Source organism: Hyaena hyaena, unplaced genomic scaffold (assembly GCF_003009895.1).
Source record: "Hyaena hyaena isolate Hyena2069 unplaced genomic scaffold, ASM300989v1 scaffold_1540, whole genome shotgun sequence".
Taxonomy (NCBI): Eukaryota; Metazoa; Chordata; class Mammalia; order Carnivora; family Hyaenidae; genus Hyaena; species Hyaena hyaena.
Window position 1 is genome coordinate 223,853 of NW_024082177.1, and position 27,548 is coordinate 251,400.

Genomic DNA, 27,548 nt, shown 5'->3' on the forward strand with positions numbered 1-27,548 from the left:
ATGGAGGCGGGACTTCCTGTCTCGTGTATCCAAGGTCCTCCAAAGTGAGGGCTGGCACTGAGGAGGATGTCCAAGAGTTGTGGTGGCGAGTCTGGCAGCAGATTAGCTGGGGCCTAGTGGAAGGGTACTCACGTACTTAGTGCTGCAGTTATCCTTACTGTTCTCCCACGGCGTCTCCCGGAGGCCTTGGAGCCCCGAGAACCTACGCGTGTGTCCGCAGGTTCGGTGAGGGCCATGGAGGTGCGGCCGCCAGCGCCACAGAGCTACCCCTGCAGGGCGCTGAGTCCTTTCCCTCGGGTCTTTGCCGCGGCAGCTGTGGCTACCGATTCGGAGAACCAGAAGCTGTCTTCCTACGTCCCAGAGCCTGATTGCCGGGAATCCGGATGGGACCGCCTCCGGGACCTGTTTGTCAAAGAGTAAAAGTTCCTAGGGTCTGGTGGGAGGGGACTGCGAAGAGCTGTCCTGAATCCTAGGTCATCCGGGGGTGAAGGACTCCTGAGTGATGTGGTTTATTTTTTAAAAAGATATGATGTTCTAATGTTTGTATCCCAAGCTTGTATCCTCACATTGCCAATTAGTAGTTCTGTTGATTGACAGAACAGTTTACAATTGGTAGGGGTGAAACTCATTCTAAATCAGAGCATATTTAGAAAATAGAGTTTTAGTGTAATCCCCTGATTTTACAAATTAGAAGAATTGGACCGAGCTAATTAGTATCAGAATTGACCCTGGAATCCACATCAGCAAGATTACACTCCAGTGTTCTTTTTCATATTTCACCTTATTCCAAACTTTGGCATTTCGTGACCATAGCTCCCCCCACTCTCCGAAAAAAAAGAGACGACAGAGAGAGCTGTGAAATGTTTATTCTGTCAGATAACGAATATATAAAAAAGAATAACAAGTATTGTCTAATCATTTTATAAAAGGAACGATACAAGCTGAATTAACAAGGTTATTTCAGAATAAAGGATAACCCTTCAAATTGAATTAACTTTAATGAAAAACTCAGGATATTTCATTTATTCATTTATTTCATCATTTATCAATTACTGGTGAAAAAATAACCCTTTCATGAAATACGTTACAATACTACACAGTTATCAAGTGATTAAATTGACTTTGAAGCTTTATTATGTTGCTGAGATTGTTGGCCAGGGAGTTGGCAGAATTGTATTTAATTGTTTTATTGAGATATCGTCTTTATTTTAAAGATGAGGCAGCCTTTCTCATTGGTCCTTCCAATATTTACTTGAGATACTTGTGGTAGATCCTATGTAGCATTTAACGGAAGAGGGTTATTTTGATCAGCTTTAGAATGTTGGAGCAGAAAGAAATTTGAAAGCAATCTAGTGTAACTTCCGTGTTCCCCTCCATCGTAGATGAGAAAACTAAAGTTCATAGAGATCGTGATCTGGCTGCAGGTCGCTTGACAGTTGGTGACAGAACCAGAGCCACAACCCCGTTGTCACTTGTAGTTTAGGTCTTTTCCGCCATTGTGCCATTTCTTCACCATTCATCAGCTGTCTGGGTCAACCATAGAGCCAAATCAATAAAAGGGAGATAAATATCACCTATGGAATTTTTCAGAGAATGAAAAGGAGGCAAAGCATATACATCTGGCTTGTTAAATGTTAAGCTTTTACATTTTTCTTTTCTGAGTTATGTCATAGGCCAATTTTTAGGTAAATGTTTTTGGTCTTATTCACTATACAAGATAAGTACAGCGTTCAAATTATAGCAGTTTTTTTTTCCTTTTGACCTAAGTAAGTAAAATTAAAGTTTTCTGAGAAATTTTATTAGATTTCTTTTGTAGATGCAGGAACTGTAAAGACTCACTGATTCTGTTTTCAGAGATGTGGTTATTGATAATTAGAATTAGATAAACCCCTTATAGTCTCTGAAGAAAGTGATTTAGTAATGTAAATAACATTTAGTATTTATCTAGAGAGCCATTTATAGTAACATAATACTTAAAAACATAGCTATTCATTAAAGCTTCTAGAAGACATCTTCAAAGCTTTATTAGCAGTTCTAGTTTCTTCTGCTTTTGAGAGTAACAAATTAAATTAAACAGTGGTTTTTCCTTATTATGTGAGTTTGGTCTGTGGTGCCCATTGTACAGTGAGATTTCTCATTTGGTGCTTTTTATAATACAAGCCCAATCTGAGCATAGCATAAAAGTGAAGAATTCAGAAAGATAGGTTTTGATTTTTTTTAATCTAGGATTTTGTTCTTGAATACATTGCCCTAAAATTTGTAAGTGTGCGTAATTTCCAAAAGTTAGCTTAAAATTCACAAAGGGAAATCTTGATCCTTGCATCCAGCTTACAGATTCTTCCTGATTCCAGAGATGTGTAGTCAAGTTGTAATAGTCATCAAATAAAAGCACCTTAGAAAAAAACTTATTGGAATATAATATGCATCTATTTACATAAATAATATTGATCAATGAATTTTCACAAACTAAACATAGCTGTGTAAGCAACACCAAGAGACTGTTAGCAGCATTTCAGAAGCTCCCCTTTGTGCCCCTTCTAGTCACTGTGTTCCTAAGAGTAATCAACCAATAGCCTAATTTCTAATAGCATAGGTTAATTTTGGCTGAGATTGAGCTGCTTGTGTTATAACTGCTATTTAATTCATCAGAAGATTTTATTAATCAGAAGATTCTGCCCATAATGAAAAATGTGGTATTGTTAGTATTGGGGTCATTTTGAATATACTAATCCCAAACAATATTGTCTTTTTGATGTGTTAGTGAACAGCAGAGAACATCAAAGGAACTTGAGAATATTTATAAGGCAGCTATTTCAGCAGGCATCATTGGCTGGGCGTATGGGGGAATACCAGCTTTTATTCATGCTAAACAGCACTATGTTGAGCAGAGCCAAGCAGAAATTTATCATAACCGATTTGATGCTGTGGTAAGTACTGATATTCTAAACGTATTTGAAGGCACTCTAGTTTAGCAGTTCACCTTACACTTAGTACTTAGTTATTCAGTTATGAAGTAAGGTTGGGAGGGTTAAGGATGGCAGAGTAAAGAAACAAAGCCTATACTTAATAACAATGGAAGTACTAATGTTAAAGAGCATACACATGGCTTGTCAGACCACTTTTCGTATCTTCAGAGGGATTACCACCGTGGCTCTACTTTCTGAAATATATTTCTATCACTTCTCAGCCTTTTGGCTAAGATCTAGTATAGTATCTGAAATATATTTCTAATCCCTAACTAAATCATCAAGGCTTAGCTGTAGCATTCACAGGGCCTGCTTGGAGGACGCTAAAACAATAATTAGCATTTATAACTACAGTTTATATAGAGTGATAACTCTTGTTAGATCTGTACATCAATTCTGTTGTATAAGTGAGGAAGTTACAGCTTAGAGAGTTAATTGTAATTCTGTTAGACTTAAAAGTTGTAAAAGTATTACAAAGAATTCCTGTATACCTATCACCCAAATTCCCCAAATGTTAACATTTTATCACATTTACTATAGCATTCTCTCTCTGTATAATGCATATTATTATTTTTTTGTGACTGCTTGAGAGTAAGTTATAGTCATGATAAATACTTCAGCATGTATTTCCCTGAAAACCAGGACATTCTCTTATATAACCACTATATAATTATCCAGATCAGGAAATTATCACTGATACAGTACTAACTTAAGTTTATTCATTTATTTTGACAGAAAGAGTGTTCATGAGCTGGAGTGGGGGAGGGTCAGAGAGAGAGGGAGAAAGAGAGAGTCCCAAGTAGGTTCTGTGCCAGGCTCCATGCTGTCAGTGCAGAGCCCAATGCAGCGCTCAGTCTCATGAAGCATGAGATCATGACCTGAGTCAAAACCAAGAGTCAGACGCCTAACCAACCGAGCCATCTAGGCACCCCTATTTTAAAAGTAAATAAAAATAATTTTCTTTTCCAGGTCCAGCATCTAATACTGGATCAGATGTTGAATTTGCCTTTTATGCCTCTTTAGTCTCATTTAATATAGAACAGTTTCTCTTTCTTTACCTGTCTTGATTGTGACATTTTTGAAGATTGTGTTCTTCAATTTGGATTTGTTTAATGTTTTCTCATGATTAGATTCAAACTATGTGTTTTAGCAGGAATACCCTAGAATTAATGTTTTCTTCTTAGTACATTATATCAGTATTGATGTATTAGTACATCAATATGTATTGGTATTGTCCCTTTATTGATGATGTTTACTTTAGGCACTTGGTTAAGATGGTCTTTGCCAGGCTTATTCACTGTAATATTACTATTTTTCTTCCTTTGTAATTTAAAAATTTTTTATTATAAACTTTTTTTTTTTGAGAGAGCACACATGCAAGCAAGGGAAGGGCAGGGGGAGAGAGAGAGAGAGGAGAAAGAGAGAACGAGAATCTCAAGCAGGCTCCACACGCAGCACAAGCCAAGGCGGGACTCAGTCAATCTGAGGAGGAACTCTATCTCAGGACTGTGAGATTATGACTTGAGCCGAAATCAAGATAATTAGTAAACATAGTTAGTGAATATCTTATGGGTACTTATGAGGTTCTTTGAGACTATGTAAATATCCTATTTTTCATCACATTTTTGTGTTTTAGTTTTAGTATTCATTTAGTTTGATGACTCTTACCTGAAAGAGTTAATACTATGGTGGTTGCAAAATGGTTATTTTCTAATGCCATCTTTCCTGCATTTATTGCTTCATATTCAGCTTAAGGAAGAGCTTTCCCTTCTCCTGTATTTGTCTCTTTATAATTTATTTATATCAGTGTGGACTCATGGATTCTTATTTTATAACACACTATTATTATTTATCTTGATGATGAAATTGGCCTAGATTTGGACAGTTGACGCCCTTTAAACTAGCTCCTTTATTCTTTTGATATGTCCCCATCATTCTTTGAGCATATCCTTTTCCTTTTTTTTTTTTTTTTTTTGGCATAGCAAAATGTTGCTGACTCATCTTTTACTTTTCCAGCACCAGCCCAAGACTTAGTCATCACCACCAAGGAATTCTAGTTTTTTTTAGTGGAAAAATTGTATTTAAAAACTAATATTTGAAGCTACATATGCTCACTGCTTACAGGGATATCATGGCTTCTATAGCCCCTAATCAGAATTAGGAAATGTGTGTGTATTCATATGTACTTTTATACACATGTTCACACACACTTCTGTATCTATTTAGTTATCTATGTATTTATTAAAAGCCACGAGTCCATACTGATACTCTTTAGAGAGGTTTTGACTTGCCCAATATCTTGTAGTAGTTAAGGATCCACTTAGGGATTCTCTCAAAATCTAGACTGTATCCTCAGGATATGGTACCAGACTTGCTCCATGGTGATGTGGTAAAGATGTGCTGTGGGGACAGACAACCTGCCTTTCAATTCTGACTTATTCCTTCTTGGCTGAGTGATCTTGGTTAGAAACTTCCCCTCTGTGCTTTAGTTAAAACTGAAACACCTGCCTAAAAAAAAGTTGTAAAGATTAAATGAGGTAATATGTTAATATACTTTTACATAGAAGGCAGGCATTAAATATTCTTTTCTTTGTCTGCTCTTTTCTGTATATCTATAATACTATTATCCTTACCCTTTTAGTTACCATTCATTAGGTTCTTTTTTATTCTATGGTTTCTTTTTTCCAATATTTCTTGAATATAAAAAGCATGTCTAATATTGACCATATTTGCCATGGCATTTGCCATATAGATTCTCTGTTTATGCCTCATTGGTAGCTTACTTGGTTGACACTGGCAATTCCTAGTTCCTTTTCTATCTCCCAATAGAATAGGATGCACATGATACTTTTGCTTAAGTTTCAGTAAACAATGATATTTCTAGAGGTCTTAATAGTGTTTCTGTTTAAGTGTCCCTGCCTAATCCATAACCATCCTTCTACCACAGTTTTAGAATAAAGAAGGTATTAAGGGGTCTTGAAACCTCACAGCCTTTTCATTAACTTTAGCAATCTGCACATCGTGCTGCCACACGAGGCTTTATCCGGTATGGTTGGCGCTGGAGTTGGAGAACTACAGTGTTTGTGACTATATTCAAGTAAGTTCTCAAATTGTGACAAAAGATCTTAGTATTCTTTTGTTATTTTATTCTTAGTATTCAAAAGATGAGCAAGTGAGATTTTTAAAAACTAAACATCCACATTAGAGTGATTCATAATACCTTTTCCCCCAAGAACTTTTATCTGTCTGTGTAAATGATTGGTCCAAATGAAGGTCTGCATCCATGGATGGAGGTCTTCCACCTCTTATCAAAATAGGTACAAGGTTTCTAAGTAAGAGAAATTCTGCAAAACTCTTTATGTTTCTATGTCTAAGTGAATATTTTTTCCAGAAATTTGATTGTTCTTTGGTTCATTCTTCAGCAGAAGGTCCACCTAGAACACCCATAGGTATATTAGTAGTCTGGAACATATTGATGGGACCTCGACTAAGACCAGGAATTGGCATAGTAGGCACTTCTAATACCTGTCACTTTAGTGAAAATTGTGGTCGAGAAAGTAAGGGGGATATGCTCTAAATTTTATGTTTTCTTCCTTCTCCCTTCTTCCCAGCACAGTGAACACTGGTCTAAACGTATACCGAAATAAAAATGCCCTAAGCCATTTTGTCATTGCGGGAGGTAAGACATTTTTGTTCTTGTTTATGTTTTTCAGTCTTCTCAAATACGGTTTGGGAAATATTTAAGGACTTATAAGTCAGAACTCCTGAATTCTTTGGTTGGCTTTTCATCACATCTCATTCAACATTCATGCAAAATGGATGGAGAGCATTGTGCTTGGCCCTTGGTTATACTTGGTGAACAAAACAGAAAAGTCTTTGCTTTCATGGAATTTTACAGTCTAATGTGGTTGGGGAAAAAAACAGGCTGCTGTAATAGAAAATAGCAAATAGGTGAGGCAATGGGATGATCAGGGTGATCATGAGGCCTCTGTGAGGAGATGACATTTAAACTAATACCTGAAAAATGGGAAAAAGTAAGGCTTGTAAAGAAGAGTAGCCTAGGCCGAGGGAACATTGAGGTAAATGCTCTAAGGTAAGGAAGTTCCTCAAAAGCAGGATAATATGGCTGGAACATAGTGGCTTGAGATAAGATTTGTGAAGTTAAGTAGAAAGGGACCAGATTTTTCATACTAAGAGTTTGTATTTTATTTTAAAGCCCTATGCCTCTGGTAAATGTGACCTCTTTAAAGTGAACATTAAAAAAAAAAAAAAAAGGTATTGAAGTATTATTTCCAGAAATGTAAATGTGAAGTGCCACATACACTCAGACACTCACTACCTCATGTAATTCTCTCACATACAAAAATGTACATATAATGCACATAACGTTTAAAAAGTTTTAAATTTGGAAATAATTTCAAGCTTACAAAACATTTTAAAAATAAAAGTAATACAAGGAACACCATATAGCCTTTGTATACAGAGATTCAACTGTTGTTAACATTTTAGCCCATTTTCTTTATGACTTGTTCTCTCTTGAGTGCATGCTCTCTTTCTCTTTGTATATGTGTATACACACACAGGCAAACACACGTACACATAATTTGAGCTTAACAGTTTAATGGAAACATTTTAAAATATAAAACTATGGGGCGCCTGGGTGGCTTAGTCGGTTAAGCGTCTGACTTTCGCTTAGGTCATGATCTCGCAGTTCGTGGGTTCGAGCCCCGCGTCGGGCTCTGTGCTGACTGCCAGCTCAGAGCCTGGAGCCTGTTTCAGTCTGTGACTCCCTCTCTCTCTGACCCTCCCCTGCTCACGCTCTCTCTCTCTGTCTCAAAAAATAAAAAAATAAAAAAAAAAAAAAAAACTAGAAATAGGCATTAATAGCACTGGAACAGCTGGAACTGGCCCTTTTTTAACTTGCAACCATTTTTCCATGGGTATTCTGTAGGCTCAAATGCCTGTATCCAAACCAAACTCTGTACTCCTCCCCCAACTTCCATACTTGCTCCTGCTGTTATGTTCTTTATCATTTACCATGTTAAACAAACAAAAAACCTGGAAACCAGGTAATGATATGGTTCTTCCCTTTATTCCCCTCTTTGCAAAGTTCTATTCTTTTAATTATATTCCTTTAATATATATGGACTCTCACCTCCTTTCTTCCCACTGCTGCTATCGGGTCTTCCCTGTTTCTAGTCTTGGTTTGCTCCACTTCCACTGTTACCTTAGTTACTTTTTTGAAATATGAATGTGAGTATAACACTTCTACCTGAGGTTCTTCCATAGTTTCCCATCATTCTAATGTTGACTCTTAATCTGGTCCACATACACCACTCTTGCTCCACCCTTATGACTCTACTCTGATTTCTCAAACCCAGCATAATCTTTTATTTTTTAAGATTATTTATTTTTTTCCTTTTATAGTTTATTGTCAAGTTAGTTTCCATATAACACCCACTGCAAACTCAGCATAATCTTGCTCTACTTCTGTTGGTCCCTCTTCTTGAACCTGCCTTCCCACTCTCACAAATAATTTTGTTCAGCTTTTATTGAACCTGTTTTTCAAGGTTCAGCTCATCTGTCAGCTTTAGTTTCCTTAGAGACCCTTCCTAGTCCCTATTTTCTTATTTTTGGGTCTCCAGGTATCTTTCCCCTGTATTCCCATAGTTCACTATAAATATTTTGATCAAAGCACTTATGACTATGCTATACCTGTTAACTTGTTTTTGCTTCTCCACTAGATGACTTCTTGATATCAGAGAAAGTCTTTGCTTTTTATACCACAACTATTTGACACGTAGTAAAGTAGAATAAATGTTTCTTGAATATAAATTGAATGTAAAAATTAGTAAAAATAGAAACATCTGATACAAGATAAGTTATTATCTCAAACCAGCAACCAGCTTTGAATTTAATGGTATAACACTAAAATAATTTCCCTTGAAGTCAGAATCATGTCAAGAATGACTCCCCTCATTATTATATGGCATTCATCTGGACATTTATAAATGTATATTTGACATCTGGAATGGCTGACTGAGGAACTTGGCAAATCCTTTCCACAAAAAGCAGCAATAGAATTGGACATAATCATCAAAGACAACCATTTAAAGATGCTGGAAATTGACCACAAGCACATAACAAATCAGTAAGCATTTATCCAAGAATTTCTTCTGAGTCTAAATAAGAACATTGGAAGTCTGTGGTGTTTCAGCCTAGGGCTCCTCCTGTCCTCTCAACCCACAGCTCTATGATGCATAAGGGCAGACTGGAGGACTGGCTTTCTGTTGCTTGGGCGGGCTGACTTTATTTATAGAGAAAACAGAAAATTCCGAGCCAAGGGGTGTTGCTGAAAACAATTGCAACAGGGAAGGATAATATAACAGCTAACCTGAGGTTTTGGTACTATTTGGAATAAGGAATAGACTGGCAGATGAGGCAGAATCTTAACAGGAATATCTAGGGAACAAGACAGCCAAAGAAGGTTTTAATAAGATCCTACTTCTCCCTAGAACTCTGGAAAGTTGCACACATGTGTAAGTATTCATGTACACTCCAGAGAGACTGTCAAGGGCCTAGCAAGCTACTTATCTTCAGTTAGTTGTGAGGGTTAATTGTGAACACCAAAAGAAAAAGCCAGAAAAAATTTTAAACTGTCTAAACTTTTAATGCATTCTTTAACCATAGATACATTGGTAAAGGATAGAGGCCTTACTAGCTTGGGATGTTTAAGCATAACCTCTGACAAATAATTGGCTGACTACTTAAGCCAGTGTGATGCCTAGGTGTTCAAATAAAAATTGAACACAGACATTAGTGGCAATACTCTGCAGAAAAAAGACCACAGAATTAGTCCAGGCAAGCCACTACATAAACAAAAATCCAGCCTTGCCCCTGTGGGGGTGTCCTAACTCCAGAGTTGCTATAATTTATTACCTTAAATGTCCAGTTTTCAACAACAACTAAAAAATCATAAAACATGTAAAACCAGGAGATTAAAAAAGCCGTCACTGACAATATCTCTGACTGGACCCATCCATTGAACATAGAAGACAAAAAGGCTTCAAACGATTTTAAAGAAATAAAAGTATGATGATAGTGACTTATCAAATACAGAATATCAATAAACAGAAATTATAAAAACAAATCAAATGAAAAGTTGGGAGTCTATACATACAACAATAAAAATTAAAATTTCACCAGAGAGGAGGAGCTCAACACCAGACTTGAGGTAGCAAAAGAGAATCTATGAACTTGAAGATGAATCAGTATAGATGGTTTTTTGTGAAGGACAGAATTTTTAAAATGAACTGAACCTCAGCAATCTATAGGACACCATCAAAAATACCAACAGAGGTGTGAAGGCAAAACTAGATAGAAAAGACAGAAAGCATTAGGAAAAAAAGTATTTTAAGAAATAATAGTCATAAACTTCCCAAATTTTATGAAAAACAATCCACACATCCAAAATGTTCAGTAGACTCCCAAGAAGAATAAACATGAGAAGATTCACACCTATGCACATAATAGTTACACTGTTGAAAGGGAAAAATCTTAAAAGCAGCAAGAAAAAAATAAGTCATATAAGGAACACCAAATAAGATTAGCAGCTTATTGCTCATCAGAATGATGGAAACCAGAAGGCAGTAGAATGCATTCAAAGGCCTGAAAAGCATAAGCTGTTTCTAACAACCCACTCTTCAAAATTGAAGGCAAAAATAAAAGACATTGGCAGATAAGAAAGAAAAATTGTTACTAGTAGATCTGCCTTACAAAAAAGTTATAGGAAGTTCTTCATGCTAAAAGGATGTGATACCAGATGGTAACTTGAATCTATGTGAAGTATTCAAGAGCATTGATAAAGATAATTATATAAGTAATTATTAAAGGCTATATAAATGTTTTTTCTCATAACTAAAAGACGGTGATATAAAATAATAATAAAATTGAAGTGTTAGACCTATAGCATATTTAAAGCTATATATGGCATTAATAGCACAAATGAGAAGGAAGAAGTGTAGTTATGTTGGATCAAGGAGATGACACCAAATAGTAACTTGACGGGAAGAAATGAAAAGTACTAGAAACAGTTAGTATGTAGATTAATATAAAAGACCCCATACACCTATTGTTTTTCCTTTCTTTTAACTGTTTTTCCCTTCTTTAAAAATAGTATTTGAGGGGCGCCTGGGTGGCTCAGTTGGTTGGGCATCTGACTTTGCTCAGGTCATGATTTCACAGATCGTGCCGAGAGCTCAGAGCCTGGAGCATGCTTCAGATTCTGTGTCTCCCTCTCAGCCCCTCCCACTCATGCTCTGTTTCTCTCTCCTTCAAAAATAAATGAACATTAAAATTTTTTTTTAAAAAGTATTTGAGAGGGCATCTAGGGTGTTTCAGTCAGTTGAGCATTCAATTGTGGCTCAGGTCATGATCTCTTGGTTTGTGAGTTCGAGCTCTGCATCAGGCTTTCTGCTGTCGGCACAGAGCCTATTTCAGATCCTCTGTCTCCCTCTCTGTCCTTCCCCCACTCTACGTGCTTGTGTTCTTGCATGCTCCTTCAAAAATAAATATTTTTTTAAAATTAAAAAAAATAATACAGTATCTGACTGGGTAGCCCAGTCAGTTAAACAGTTGACTGTTGATCTCAGCTCAGGTCATGATCTCACAGTTTGTGAGTTGGACCCCCACATCCGGCTGTGTGCTGATTGTGCAGAGCCTGCTTGGGATTCTCTCTCTCCCTCTCTCTGTGCCCTTCCCCTGCTCACGCACACACTCTCTCATCAATAAATAAATAAACTTTAAAAAAAAGGCTAGAGACAAAGGATATTGTATAATTTTTTTTGGTATTTATTTTTGAGAGAGAAAGTGATCAGGGAATGAATGGGCAGAGACAGAGGGAGACAGAGGATTCAAAGTGGGCTCTGCGCTACCAGTGGAGAGCCTGATGTAGGGCTCGAACTCACAAACTGAGAGCATGACCTGAGCTAAAGTTGGATGCTTATTAACCAACTGAGCTACTCAGCCACCCTCATTTTATAGTGTTTAAAGGACCAATCTATCAAAGAGATATAACATTTGTAAACATATATGCAGCTAACAGCAGAGCTCATAAATACATGAAACAAACACTGAATTGAGAGGAGAAATAGACAATAACAGATCGTGAAATACACAATAACATATTGTGAGTTCAAGCCCTGCGTCGGGCTCTGTGCTAACGACTCAGAACCTGGAGCCTGCTTTGGATTCTGTGTCTCCCTCTCTCTCTGCCTCTCCCCTGCTCATGCTCTGTCTCTCTCTCTCAAAAAATAAGGAAACATTAAAAAGAAATTTAAAAAAAAAGAAAAGATAACAGGCAATCTTAGCAAGACTGACAAAGAAAAAGAAAATAGACACAAATTACCAAAATCTACTCAAGAAGAAATAGAAAATCTGGATAGCCCTATAACAAGTTAATAAACTAAATTATTAGTTAAAAATCTTCCCACAAAGAAAGCTCAAGACCAAATGGCTTCAATGGTTATTTGGGAAGTTTCTTTAACAAACTCTTCCATAAAATAGAGGAAGAAGGAACACTTTCAAACTCATTCTTTTAGACTAGTATTATCCTTGATACCAAAGCAAGATGAAGAAGATGAAGATACCAAAGAAAACTACTCAAGAGTATATACATGGGCATCTGGATGGCTCAGTCAGTAGAGCATGTGACTCTTGATTTCAGGGTTGTGGGTTTGAGCCCCATGTTAGGTGCAGAGATTACTTTAAAAAGGAAAGTATGTACACAGAAATCCTTAACAAAATATTAGTAAACCAAATCCAGCAACAAAAAAGGATTATTCTAACCAAGTGGAATTTATCCACAGAATTTAAGGTTAGATTAGAAAAGTATTTGACAAAAATTCAACATTCATGATAAAAACTCTCAACTAGGAATAAAAGGGAACTTCTTTAACCTAGTGAAGGTCATCTACCTATGTAAAAACCTACAGCAAATGTCATATTTAATGGTGAAAGACAGTGATTTTCTCCTAAGACTGAGAATATGGGAAAGCTGTATACATTTGTAATTAGGGTGTATACTTGATGAATACAGTTGTATTCAGCATTATACTTTAACCAGTGCAAGAAAAAGAAATAAGCACCAAGATTGAAAAAAAAACCAACTAAACTGTTTACAGAAAATGTGATAATAAATAATTTGGGTAATAGTGTGACTCAATTTTTGATGTTTGGCTGCTGATAGCTTATAAGCCTCACTACTCCCTCACCCAATTTTATTTTATTTTATTTTTTTATTTTATTTATTTTATTTTATTTATTTTATTTTATTTTCAAATAGTTTATTATCAAGTTGGTTTCCATATAACACCCAGTGCTCATCCCCAAAAGTGCCCTCCTCCATCCCCATCTCCCCGCTCCTGCCCCACACCCATCAGTCCTCAGTTTGTTCTCAGCATTCAAGAGTCTCTCATGGTTTGCCTCTCTCCCTCTCCCCCACCATTTCCCCCCTTCTTTTCCCCCACGGTCCTCTGTTAAGTTCCTCCTAATCCTCCTCTACGTGCAAACATATGATATTTGTCCTTCTCCGTCTGACTTATTTCACTCAGCATAACACCCTCAAGGTCCATCCATGTTGCTACACATGGCCAGATTTCATTCTTTCTCATCGCCATATAGTATTCCATCGTATAGATAAACCACATCTTCTTGATCCATTCGTCAGTTGATGGACACTTAGGCTCTTTCCATGGTTTGGCTATTGTTGAGAGTGCTGCTATGAACATTGGGGTACATGTGCTCCTATGCATCAGCATTCCTATATCCCTTGGGTAATCTCCTAGCAGTGCTATTGCTGGGTCATAGGGGAGTTCTATTGTTAATTTTTTGAGGAACCTCCACACTGTTTTCCAGAGGGGCTGAACCAGTTTACATTCCCACCAACAGTGTAGGAGGGTGCCTGTTTCTCCACATCCTCGCCAGCATGTCGTGTTCTCTGATTTGCTCATTTTAGCCACTCTGACTGGCGTGAGGTGGTGTCTCAGTGTGGTTTTGATTTGTAATTCCCTGATGAGGAGGGATGCTGAGCATCATTTCATGTGTCTGTTGGCCATCTGGATGTCCTCTTTGGAGAAGTGTCTGTTCATATCTTCTGCCCATTTCTTTACTGGGTTGTTTGTTTTTCGGGTGTGGAGTTTGGTGAGTTCTTATAGATTTTGGGTATTAACCTTTTGTCTGATATGTCATTTGCAGTTATCTTTTCCCATTCCGTTGGTTGCCTATTAGTTTTGTGGATTGTTTCCTTTGCCGTGCAGAAGCTTTTAATCTTGATGAGGTCCCAATAGTTTATTTTTGCTCTTGATTCCCTTGCTTTTGGGGATGTGTCAAGTAGGAAGTTGTTGTGGTCCCTCACCCAATTTTAATTGACTTTTCTTTTTAGAATAGTTTTAGGTTCACAGTAAAATTGGCCAGTATGATACAAAGACTTTGCATATACAATAAAACCTTGGCTTGGGAGCATAATTCATTTGGAAACATGCTTGTAATCCAAAGCACTTGTCTATCAAAGCCCATTTCCCCATAAGAAATAATGGAAACTCACATAATTCATTTCACAACTCAAAAATGTTCATATAAAAATGATTACAATATTGTAATAAAGCATAAATGAATAAGGAAAATATAAAATATAAAGAAAAATAAATTAACCTGCGCTTACCTTTGAAAAACTTTGTGGCTGGTGTGAAGGAGATAAGAGGGGAGGATTATTGTGTAGGACAATTTTATTACGAACAGATGTTGACCAAAGTATAGTATTAATAAACTCTTGTCTTTATTTAATGTGTCCGGCAATAAGACAACAGAGAGAAGGGTCTGTCTGCAGGCATCCTGACCTAGGATGAAATAAGACATTCCTAAGCTCACTCTTCTATGGAAAAACAAAGGACTGTCCATAGGTGCTTTGAAGTGACAAAAAAATCCACGAGTGCCAGTTTGGGCACCTTCCAGTGTTCTGAAAAATCGCTGATTTCTGCCAAACACTCAGCCTGAGACTAAGCATCTGAGCATGGGAGATGATCACGCACAATCTCCCAGAGAGCGAGAAAAGAGAGAAGAACCATTGGCTCAGTTGTGATCATGTGACATTCACTGTCAAGGACTAGTACAGCAAGTCATCATTCTTTTATCGAGTTAAAAGTTACTGGAAATGTTTGCTCATCTTGTGGAACATTCGCAGAACAAGTTAATTGCAACCCCCCTCCCCTACACACACACTTAAACATAGCCTCCCCACTAACAACATTTCACTCCAGAGTGGGATACGAGTTACAATTGAGGAACCTACATTGATGCATTATTATCACCCAAAGTCCATATTTTCCCGTAGGGCTCATTCTTGGTGTACATTCTGTAGGTTTGGACAAATGTATGATGACACGTATCCATTGTTGTGGTATCATAAAGAGCATTTTCATTGCCCTAAAAATCTGTTCCACCTATGTATCCCACCCACCAACCCCTGATAACCAGTGATCTTTTTTTTACTGTTTTGATAGTTTTGCCCTTTTCCAGAATGTTATATAATATATAGCTTTTTCAGATTTACATCTTTCACTTAAAAATATGCATTTGAGTGTCCTCCAGTCTCTTTTCATGAATTGATAGCTCATTTCTTTTTAGTGCTAAATAATATTTCATTGTCTGAATATACCAGTTTATTTATCCATTACCTACTGAAGGACATCTTGATTGCTTCCAAGTATTGGCAGTTACAAACCAAGCTGCTATAAACATCTGTGTGCAGGCTTTGGTGTGAACCTAAGTTTTTAGTGCCTTTGGGTAAATACCAGAGAGCACGATTGCTGGATTGTATGGTAAGAATATGTTTTTTTTTGTAAGAAACTGCCAGACTCTTTTCAAAAGTGAGTGTACCATTTTGTGTTCCAAGCAGCAAAGAATTGAGAGTTTCTTTAGCTCTAAATCCTTGCCATCATTTAATGTTGTCAGTGTTCTAGATTTTGGCTATTCTAGTAGTTTTATTTTAAATATTTTATTTTTTATTCTCTCTCCCTCTCTCTTTTTTTTTTTTTTTTTTGAGAGAGAGAGGGCGAGAATGAGTGATGGAGAGGCAGAGGGAGAAAGAGAGTTTGTTAAGCAGGGTCCACACTCAGTGTGGAGCCCTGTGTGGGGCTCCGACTCACTACTTGAGATCATGACCTGAGCTGAAGTCAAGAGTCAGCTGCTTAGCTGCTTAACTGACTGAGCCACCCAGATGCCCCAAGAGATAGATAGATAGATAGATAGATAGATAGATGATAGATAGATAGATAGATAGATAGATAGATAGATAGATAGATTGTTTGTTTTGAGAGAGACAGAGTGAGCAGGGGAGGGGCAGAGAAAGAGGGTTAGAGAGAATCCCAAACAGGTTCAACAGCATGGAGCCCTACAAGGGGCTCAAACTCATGAACCTGGAGATCATAACCTGATCCAAAACCAAGAGACAGTTCTTAGAACTACCCAGGCGCCCCCAAAATATTTTATTTTTAAAAAATGCTTTATTTGGAAAAGAAGACTAGAAAAAAGGACCAAATTTATTACCATCTCTGGGTTATGTAATTAAAGGTGATTTTTGTTCTTCTTAATTTTAAAATTTAGAAAATTAAAAACATGAAAGAATAGTCCTTAAGTAAGACACATAAGTTCCAAATGTTTTTAAAAAAATGTTACTACCTGAGATGGCATTAGTTGTGTTGTGCATAGTGAGGGAGGAAAATGAAAGACATCATGGATATATCATACCAGTGGAAAGGAAAGGGGACCTGTGCACTGACCACCAGGTGGCACTGTAGGCCAAATGCCCATTTGCAGGCTTGCCTGAGGGGTGTAGCAGTACTGAAAGGGTGAGGCTGGGGCAAGGTATAAACTGCAAGGGGTTTTGTTTATTTGAAGAAAGCTTTTCTTGAAAAAGGAAGAAATTAAAGAGGTGGAAGTGAAGAAATTACAGATTTTTAAGGGGAGGTGGATAAAAATGAAGCAGAATGAGAAGAGGCTGGACCCACAGAACCGATATAGAAAAATTAGGTATGTAAAAGGAATGCCTCTTCCTTTGAACCTGCAGTGTGGAAGAGAAGCTAGCTGTGTTGGCATTTTAGATTCAGGAAATCAAGGTTGTGGTGGTATATTGATACTGAGTTCTGAAATCTTAGCGGTTTATGTTCTTTTTATAGAAGAAAAAAATTTTAAATAGATTCTAGCACTTAAAGATAATTTAATATTGAGTTGTTTGTTTGTTTGTTTTAAAACAGCTGTCACAGGAGGTCTTTTTAGAATTAACCTAGGCCTGCGTGGTCTGGTGGCTGGTGGCATAATTGGAGCGTTGCTAGGGTAAGTGTTAATATGATTTGATACTAAATTAACACAACTTTCATTAATGCCTTACTGTTAAAAATTTCATTCATTTCTAAAGAACAAATTTAAATCTGAAAGCCTATAAAAGGCCTTGAGTTTTGTATTGGCTGTTGCTTTGATTGTCAAATTCTAATCCTACCCCAATTGTTGATTTTACTTCCAACTGTCACTGAGTAAAAAATGTTTAGATATCACTAATACCTGAAACTACTTGTAATTTGAACAATAGTATTTACAAGGAGCAGGAAAAAAAAAAGACTAAGAATTAACAAGCGCATTCTGTTACAAATTATTTTTTGTTTGATTTTGTTTGTTTAGTTTAATAAATTAAAAAAATTTTCTTCTCCAGCTTGTGAATTTGAAAAAATTTAACCTACGAAAAAGTTGAACGAATTAGTATATTGAAAACCCATATACTTGGGGCGCCTGGGTGGCTCAGTCGGTTGAGCGTCCAACTTCGGCTCAGGTCATGATTTCACGGTTCATGGGTTCGAGCCCCGTGTCAGGCTCTGTGCTGACAGCTAGCTCAGAGCCTGGAGCCTACTTTGGATTCTGTATCTCCCTCTTTCTCTGACCCTCCCCTGCTCACACATTTTAATGTTTAAGTAAAACAAAAAAAAATTAAAAAAAAAAAAGAAAACCCATATACTCTTCACTTGTGTTCACCAGTTGTTAACATTTTGCCATATTTATTGTATGTCTCTCTGTATATGTATGGAAAGTGTGTAAATTTCTTTTTCCTTCTCCTTTTTTCTTTTGGTTAAACCATTTAAGACCTCCTAATTCTTCACCTCTAAATACATCAGTAGGTATCTCTAAGGATGAAACGAAGAACATTCACCAATGATACCACACTATAATCATCACAGTAAATAATTCAGCATTGATTCAATATAGCTATCTAAGATAGGATCCATATTCAAAAATTTTCAATAATTACAATAATGCCATACATGTATATATTTAACTCCAAATCCAACTGTATATCACATTTATAGTTTTGATTCCTTTAAGCTAGAACAGTTCCACTGCTCTTTTTTCCCCCAGAAAATTTCTCAATTTCTTTTCATTATTCCTTCATGAGTAGATTTAGGTTAAATGTTGTCATTAGAAATATAGGTGAAATTAGTCCTTCTCAGTGTATCACATCAAGAGACATATTGTCATCACCTATTATAAGTGACGTTAATTTTAATTACTTGATGCAATACTTTTCTATTGCTGTGTAACAAATTACCACAGACTTTAGTGGCTGGAAACACTACCCATTATTATATTACAGCTCTGTAGGTCAGAAGTCTGAGGAGGTTCAGATGGGCTCTCTTTGTTCAGGGTTTTACAAGGCCAAAATCAAAGTGTGGATCAGGCAGGCTCTTATTGGAGACTAGAGACAAATCTGCTCCCACACCAATTAGGTTGTTCACAGGATCCTTGTGGCTGTAGGGCTGAAGTTACTGTTCCCTGGCTGGTTGTTAGCCAGACACCAGTGTTTCTAGAGGTGTGCACATTCCCTGCCACGGTGTCCCGTCTATGTTCAGACCAGCAACAGTATGTTAAATCCTTCTCATACTTTGAGTCTCTCTGACTTCTTTCTGCCACCAGAGGAAACTCTCTGCTTTTAAAGGGTTCATCCAGATAATTTCCTTTTTGATTGACTAAAATTCAACTGATTACTAACCTTAATTACATCTATAAAATTTTTCCGTGTAACATAATCATGGACATAATACATTTATAGTTGAGGAATTAGTGCTGGACCATTTGGGGGGCCATTTTAGAATTCTGCCTATCAAATTTAGTATTGACTTAAATTTCTCCACTGAAACGGTCTATTTTTCCTGTTGTGATTAGTAAATAATCTGTGAGGTAAGACTATATGAACAGCCTGTTCTCCAGCTGTCTTTTTACTAGTGGTTTTAATGATCTATTATAATTGTTGCTATCATCAGTTATTACTGATGGTTGTAAAATGATATGTTCTATCTTTTCTTCTGCTTTTATTAGTTGGCATTCACCTGAGTCTCCCTTTGCCTCCACCGACCCTCTCCTTTTTCTATCCCCTTTTTAGGAGGAAGTAATACTAAACTTAGGGGTTCTATTTTATTTTATATTTTTTAATGTTTATGCCGATATGGTGAATTTTTAAAATAATTCAAAAAAGAACCCCTAGGGGTGCCTGGGTGGCTCAGTCAGTTAAGTGTCCGAACTTGGCTCAGGTCATGATCTCGCAGTTTGTGGGTTTGAGCCCCCCATTGGGCTCTATGCTGACAGCTAGCTCAGAGCCTGGAGCCTGCTTCAGATTCTGTGTCTGACCCTCTCTGGCTCACACTGTTTCTCTCTCTCAGAAATAAATAAAAACATTAAAAAAATTTTTTTTTAATTCAGCAAATCGTAATCTATTGCTGATATGATTTTTGTTATATTGTGTTTTGTTTGTTTTTTAGTAAAAAAAATCTACCCTCAACATGGGGCTTGAACTCAGGAACCACCCCAAGATCAAGGGTCACATGCTCTACCAACTGAGCCAGCCAGGCACCACTTGTTATATTATTAATATACCAGCTTGGTTTGAAGGGGAAAATTGTTGAAATTAGCAGCAAAAATAATTTCTTTTTCATTGTCATTAAAAACACATAACGTAAAATTTATCATCCTAGCCATTTTTAAGTGTGTAGTTTAGTTGTGTTGTATGTATACACATTGTAGTACAAAGATCTCTAGAACTTTTTCATCTTTCAAAACTGAACACTCTGTACCCATTAAACATTAATTCTCCCTTCCCCTGTCCTCTAGCCTTTGGCAACCACATTTTTACTTTGCTTCTATGATTTTGACTACTTTATTATTTTTTAACTTTATTTATTTATTTAGAAAGTGAAAGAGAGAGTGTGTGTGTAAGTGGGATAAGGGTAGAGAGAGAGAATCCCAAGGAGGCTCCACATGAAGCCTGGAGCTCGAAATAAGGCTCAAACTCCTGAACCATGAGATCATGAGCTGAGCCGAAATCAAGAGTTGGATGCTCAACTGACTAAGCCACCCTGGCACCCCAATTTTGACTACTTTAGATACTTCATATGAATAGAATCATCTATTATTTGTCCTTTTGTAACTGGCTTAATTTTGCTTAGCATAACATCCTCAAGGGTAATCTATATTGTAGCATGTGAGAGGGAGACACAGAATCTGAAGCAGGCTCCAAGCTCTGAGCTGTCAGCACAGAGCCTGACGTGGGGGTGGAACTCACGAACCCGTGAGATCAGGACCTGAGCCGAAGTCGGACACTTAATTGACTGAGCCACCCAGACACCCCTGGATTCTTTTTAAAGGCTGCATAATACTCCACATTTTCTTTATCCATTTGTCAATGGATGTTTCCACTTAGCTAAAGTAATTTTTCAAATGAGCTTACTTATGTTGTAGCCAGAGGGAATTTAAGTTATCTCAGAGTCAAAAACTTTCTCTTTGAGAACAAAACCCTTTCCTTATTGTAATAATTGTTATCTAAATCAGTTTCTCTATGGGTGACTGTTGACATTGTGGGTGAGACTGTTATGCTAGACTTTTGAATTTTAGGATCTTTTGGTTGTTCTGTCCCCAGAAGCCAGTGGTATCCTTCCTCCAACCAAATATGCCCTCCGCAGTTCCTGCCTCCTGGAGGTTTTGGCACCATTCTTCTTATTAATTTCATTTCTGAGAAATCTTCAATATAAAGCAACTTACTAAAGCTTATCACAAGAATATGTTTTCCCAGTTTATCATTCATGAAAAAACAGACCCAATTTATAGAACTGTTATATTTATACCAGTTAATTTTAGGAAGTTGCAGTGATTGTTTTTCTCTACTGTTTGGAAGACCAGGAAGGAAATTGCCTTCATAATTTTTCTTCATTTGACAAGGACACTTTGTAGAGTTCCTGTGCCTGTCAGGGAACAAGTGGCTCAGTCAGTGTTGCTCCTGCCTTAGCAGACTCTCACGTGGCATGTGGTCTGATGGCTGCTTTTTCCTAAGCTTTCTCTCCACTTCCCCCTCAGCACTCCTGTAGGAAGTCTGTTGATGGCATTTCAGAAGTTCTATGGTGAGACGGTCCAAGAGAGAACACAGAAGGATCGCAAAGCACTCCGTGAACTGAAACTGGAAGAGAGGTAAGGAGCAGGTGAAGGTAAAAGTACCTGACTTTCCTAGCCATTGTGGTGTTCTCTTAACGCAGGTCCTCTAAACTGCCACTCAACTCAAAGAAGAGTTTCTGGGGCAACCAGCTGGCTCCGTCAGTGGCGCATGTGACTCTTGATCTCAGGGTTGTGAGTTTAGGCCCAACGTTGGGTGTAGAGATTACTTTAAAAAAATAAAATAAAATCTCAAAGAAGAGTTTTGTTTTCTTCAACTTGTACCCTACCTGGTTTTTTAATCTTTTTAATGAAGGAATAGAAAAATGAAAGACTCTAATTTTATTTTTAATCTGATGAGGATCATTTTTTAGACACTTTTTTTTTAAGTTAAAATGTAAATCTCCCTTGATTGCACATTTTTTCTCTTTTTCGGTGTTCTTGACTGCATAGGAAATTACCTAAAAGAAATAGACAGCAATGAGTGAGTTTTACTTGGCTTTATTTACAAGGTGATATCCTCTTTTCCACATGCATCTATGAATAATACAGAACATGTTACGTCTCTGCATTCAGAGATTCTGCTTCTCATGTGGATGCACATGAATTAGGTAGTTATAGTTAGTGGCTGTTCATGGGCTGTATGCCGCTCAGGAGGATGAAAACTTCCACCTGTTCCATATGGTCATTCCCTGGGGTACAGTTATCAGACCGATAGTGGACTTTGTGCTAATTCTTGTTAAGATCACCTTATATGCTGCTATCTAGTGCTCCTGGTACAAATGATTCTCACAGTTCAGCTTCCTGCATACTGATTAAAGCTGCTTCTACTTTTGTAGTTGAATAGGTAAGCAGTCTGTTTTTTCCATGTTTACTTAAAACTTCAATTTGTGCTAAACACACATACACACATGGAAATTCTTAATATCTCTAGATCAGTTGTCCAAGAACTTAGGTTCTATAGGAGAAAAAGCATTGATTTTGCAGCCAGTGAAACCTTGAAAACAAAGCCTAAATCCCAGCTAAGCTATTAATTAGTTCTGTGACCTTAGATAGTTTCCTTAACTTCAAGCCCTCAGTTTTCTCCACCATTCTAAGGGCAGAATCATACCACAATGCTCAATATATGTTTCTTTCATTCATTCCTCTTTTCCATAGTAAGAGGATATGTGAGATATATAGTTTTCTAAGTTCTGCAATAAAACATTTAAAGTTATAATGCCAAATAAAATCTGATGTGGAGAGTAAAAAGCATAAAAGCGTTGTTAGCTTATTTTTAGTTCTTTAGGTGTCATAGAAGGTTTTTTATTTTTTATTTTGGGGGGGTTCTGTACAAATGAATTTTATTTTACTTTTATTTTATTTTTAATACAATTTATTGTCAAATTTTTGTATATTTTGTATTGTCAAAGTTTCCATACAACACTCAGTGCTCATCCCAACAAGTGTCCTCCTCAATGCCCACCACCCACTTTCCCCTCTCCCTCACCCCCATCAACCCTCAGTTTGTTCTCTCTATTTAAGAGTCTCTTACATTTTGCCTCCCTCCCTCTCTGTAACTATTTTTCCCCCTTCCCCTCTCCCATGGTCTTCTGTTAAGTTTCTCAAGATCCACATATGAGTGAGAACATATGGTATCTATCCTTCTCTGCCTGACTTATTTCATTTAGCATAACACCATAGAGTTCCATCCATGTTGCTACACATGGCCAGATTTCATTTTTTTTCATTGCCATGTAGTATTCCATTCTATGTATCCATTCTATGTATAAACCACAACTTCTTGATCCATTCATCAGTTGATGGATACTTAGGCTCTTTCCATGATTTGGCTGTTGTTGAAAGTGCCGCTCTGCTAGGAATTTACCCAAGGGATACAGGAGTGCTGATGCATAGGAGCACATGTACCCCAATGTTCATAGCAGCACTCTCCACAATAGCTAAAACATGGAAAGAGCCTAAGTGTCCATCCACGGATGGATGGATCAAGAAGATGTGGTTTATCTATACCATGGAATACTACATGGCAATGAGAAAGAATGAAATCTGGCCATGTGTAGCAGCATGGATGGACCTTGAAGGTGTTATGCTGAGCGAAATAAGTCAGGCAGAGAAGGACAAATATCATATGTTTGCACGTATAGGAGGATTAGGAGGAACTTAATGGAGGACCATGGGGGAGAAGAAGGGGGGAAATGGTGGGGGAAAGGGAGAGAGGCAAATCATGAGAGACTCTTGAATGCTGAGAAACAAACTGAGGACTGATGGATGTGGGGGGGAGGGGGAAGATGGGCATGGAGGAGGGCACTTGTGGGGATGAGCACTGGGTGTTACATGGAAAGCAACTTGACAATAAACTATTAAAAAGAAAAAAAAGACACACACCAAAAAGAAAGTGCTGCTATGAACATTGGGGTACATGTTCCCTTATGCATCAGCACTCCTGTATCCCTCAGGTAAATTCCTAGCAGTGCTATTGTTGGGTCATAGGATAGTTCTATTTTTAATTTTTTGAGGAAACTCCCCACTGTTTTCCAGAGCAGCTGCACCAGTTTGCATTCCCACCAACAGTGCAAGAGGGTTCCCATTTCTCCGCATCCTCACCAGCATCTGTAGTCTCCTGATTTGTTCATTTTAGCCACTCTGAGCGGCATGAGGTGGTACCTCGGTGTGGTTTTGATTTATATTTCCCTGATGATCAGTGACATTGAGCATTGTTTCATGTGTCTGCTGGCCATCTGTATGTCTTCTTTGGAGAAGTGTCTATTCATGTCTTCTGCCCATTTTTTCACTGGATTATTTGTTTTTTGGGTGTGGAGTTTGGTGAGTTTCTTACTGATTTTAGATACCAGCCCTTTATTTGATATGTCATTTGCAACTATTTTTTTCCCATTCTGTCAGTTGCCTTTTAGTTTTGTTGATGAAGCTTTTTTTTTTTTTTTATGGTTATTTACTTTTAAGAGAGAGACAGACAGAGTATGAGTGGGGGAGGGCCAGAGAAAGCGGGAGACCCAGAATCTGAAGCAGGCTCCAGGCTCCGAGCTGTCAGCACAGTGCCTGATGCAGGCGTCAAACCCACGAACTGTGAGATCATGAGCTGAGCCAAAGTTGGACCCTTAACTGACTGAGCCACAGTGCCCCAGAAGCTTTTTTTTTTTTTTTAAAGGAAACTTGGAGAAAGAAAGTAGAAATGTAAGGAAAGTATATTGGTATTTGAATTTGATATAGAAAGTTACAGAAGAATTAACATTTGGAAAAATATGAACAGATAATAATTGTATTTCAGTAAAAAAGGGAAATCAGAAAAATAACTAGAGCAGTTGATTAGTTATTTAGAGATGGAAAAATCTCAAAAATGTCTAAAAGCAATAACTTTAATTGAATTACAGTAATGTAAGAATACTTCAGCAAAAGGAAATAGTGTCAAAAATTTATGCGCGCGTGTGCGTGTGTGACTCCTGAGAAGAGTTAATTTAATAAATAGTTAATAATAGTTGAGAACTTATATGCCTGCTTCTTTGCTTGAAAATAATTATAGAGAAGTTAAAGTAAGAACATAAAACATTGCCTTAGTGAATTGAAAATGTAGAAACCTGCTCGGGGCACCTGGGTGCCTCAGTCGGTTAAGTATCTGATTTCAGTAAGGTCATGATCTCAGAGTTTGTGAGTTCGAACCCTGTGTTGGACTCTCTGCTGTCAGCTCAGAGCCTGGAGCTTTCTGCAGAGTCTATGTCTCCCTCTGTCTCTGTGCCCCTTCCCTGCTCATGCTGTGTCTCTCTTTTTCAAAAATAAAAAAATAAACTTTTTAAAAATTTAGAAAAAAAATAGAAAATTGGCTGTAGAGATATGGAAGAAGAAATGATTAAACTTTGTTGTGAAGAGTTGAGAAGAAAGTCATAGATGGTAATTACTTCAAGGAAGACACTAATACTAGATTTAGAAAAAGAACTGATCTGTTATTTGGAAATTAGATTTTAATTCCTTGTAAATATGCATCTATAGTGTTGTCCCATCTGACTTTTCCATCTTGAGTTTACCATTGTTATAGCCTTTGTGCAGTTCCCACAAGGTCTGGCAACAGAGAGTTCATGGAGTGGCAGGGCACTCACATCCCCCCCAGCGCTGAGGGCAACGGGACAGCCAGGTTGCAGTGCTCACACTTCAGCTCAGGGTGCTTCAGCTCCTGCATGATACCCCTGCATGAACTCTGGAATATCGTAGGGATCAGAGCTGCCGCCACAGCAGTATCCATTTTGGTGATGTGAGAATCGTAGTCAGCATGTGAGTGGAACAGGTTAGGAGAGCAAAGAAGGTCCAATATTCCCTCGTAAGTCACAGGGAATATAAGACAAATACTATCTTAAAAAAATCAGGGCACCTGGGATGCTCAGTTGGTTGACCATCCAGCTCTTGATTTTGACTCAGGTCATGCATGTCCCAAGATTGTGGGATTGAGCCCTGTGTTGGGCTCCATGCTGAGTGTGGAGCCTACCTGAGATTCTCTCTCTCTTCCTCTGCCCCTTCCCCAGCTCGCACATGCACTTGCTCTCTCTCTAAAAGAAAAATAAGCTAAAATAAAAATCTGTCTAAGAACTAAATGGAGCAGTACTTGATATATCCTTTTCATTCTTTTATTACAGTAAAGCCAGACTGCAATTTACTGAACTCCTCCCTGAAGAAATTGAAAGTAGCTTACAGAAAAATCGATCCAAAGATGATGTTAAGAAAATCGAAGCACTACTAAATCTTCCTAGAAACCCTTCATCAACAACTAAACAAGACAAAGACTGAAAATGTTCTGGACTTAAAATTCATTGGCAAATTGAAGGGATCTATGTTACCCTGTCCATTGAATGCCAAAGGCTAGGCTTCTCCTTGGTCAGCCTGCTGACAGATACAAGTGCTGGCACCTCTAGTGGCAGTGACTTGCTCTCTTTGTTTTAACCAAGAATTGGGTAATTGTATGCTCACTTTACTTATCCTTAAATTTAAATGCATAGTCTTTCTGATTGGTCTGTATGTTTGACATTATATCTGTATTGATCAATCAATACATATTTCTTTTCCCTGAATTTTACAATAGTAAATTAAAAATCCCAAGATTGGAGTTGAAATCTGTAGGTTGTATGTTTATTCTTGCAGCCTTTTATTTATTTAAAAAAATTTTTTTTCAATGTTTTTATTTATTTTTGGGAGAGAGAGAGAGAGACACATGAGCAGGGGAGGGTTAGAGAGAGAGACACAGAATCCAGAGACAGGCTCCAGGCTCTGAACTAGATGGCAGCACAGAGCCCTATGCGGGGCTCAAACCCACGAACTGCAAGATCATGACCTGAGCCAAAGTCGGACGCCCAACCAACTGAGCCACCCAGGCTCTCCTCTTGTAGCCTTTTAAAAGGATACTCAATCATTAGAAGGAGGTGGTTTCACTAGGTAAGACAAATGGGTCTGTGATGAGGCCTTTGTGGCTTTGGATCCTAGAAAATTGTGGGCCTAAGTGTGTAGTAGGGTTTGGTTTTGTTTTAATAAAAAAGATAATTCCTATGGCATTTGAAATAAAATATAAATTTAACAAAATGAAGTAGATAAGCATTATTTTAAAAAAGCAGCACATCTTTTTTTCCCTCATGGTGTTGCCGTCAAAGTGTCTGTACTATAATATGCAGAACATTCTTAGCATAGATACGCAGTCTCTACAGGAGCTTACTCCATAAGAAGGAGGCTGTCACATAGATTGAAATGTTTCCTAAGTGAGGGGGAAAAAACATCTAGTGCTTTATTTTGGTGTTGGACTTCTTTGTTTTTAGTTCCTGCCCTGAAAATAACCATTTTCAGGAGCCAGGTTTGTGTAGCCACGTGATGTAGTGGCTGAAATTGTGGGCTCTGGAGGCAGATCACTGGCTTGGCATGCCAGTCATATGGTTTTGTAGCCATGTGACCAAAGCAAAGCCATTTGACTTTAAGTCTCAGTCCGCCCCCCCCCCCATCAAATGAAACAGTATCCACATCAGAATGGGTATTAAGTGAAATGATGCATATAGAGCATAACACAATGCCCTATTTCAT

The 27,548-nt window shown here is 37.6% G+C and overlaps 1 protein-coding gene and 1 pseudogene across 1 annotated transcript; both read left to right on the forward strand.

Annotated features, from left to right (window-relative positions):
• Nucleotides 1-26,600, forward strand: TIMMDC1 (translocase of inner mitochondrial membrane domain containing 1). Its single transcript, XM_039224167.1, has 7 exons — nt 1-416; nt 2,762-2,927; nt 5,975-6,063; nt 6,578-6,645; nt 17,276-17,354; nt 21,411-21,521; nt 26,123-26,600. Exons 1-7 carry the CDS (start codon nt 235-237, stop codon nt 26,271-26,273), a joined length of 846 nt encoding a protein of 281 aa, XP_039080098.1. The 5' UTR covers nt 1-234; the 3' UTR covers nt 26,274-26,600.
• On the forward strand, nt 3,176-3,343 carry LOC120225972 (annotated as a pseudogene).
• Nucleotides 26,601-27,548: the final 948 nt, after the last annotated feature.

What these genes read in the sequence shown, in the direction of transcription:
- TIMMDC1 (XM_039224167.1), top strand. Translation starts at nt 235, where the DNA reads ATGGAGGTGCGGCCGCCAGCGCCACAGAGCTACCCCTGCAGGGCGCTG. An exon ending in CCATTTTGTCATTGCGGGAG is followed by an intron (nt 6,646 to 17,275) that starts GTAAGACATTTT and finishes GTTTTAAAACAG; the next exon opens with CTGTCACAGGAGGTCTTTTT. An exon ending in ATAATTGGAGCGTTGCTAGG is followed by an intron (nt 17,355 to 21,410) that starts GTAAGTGTTAAT and finishes CTTCCCCCTCAG; the next exon opens with CACTCCTGTAGGAAGTCTGT.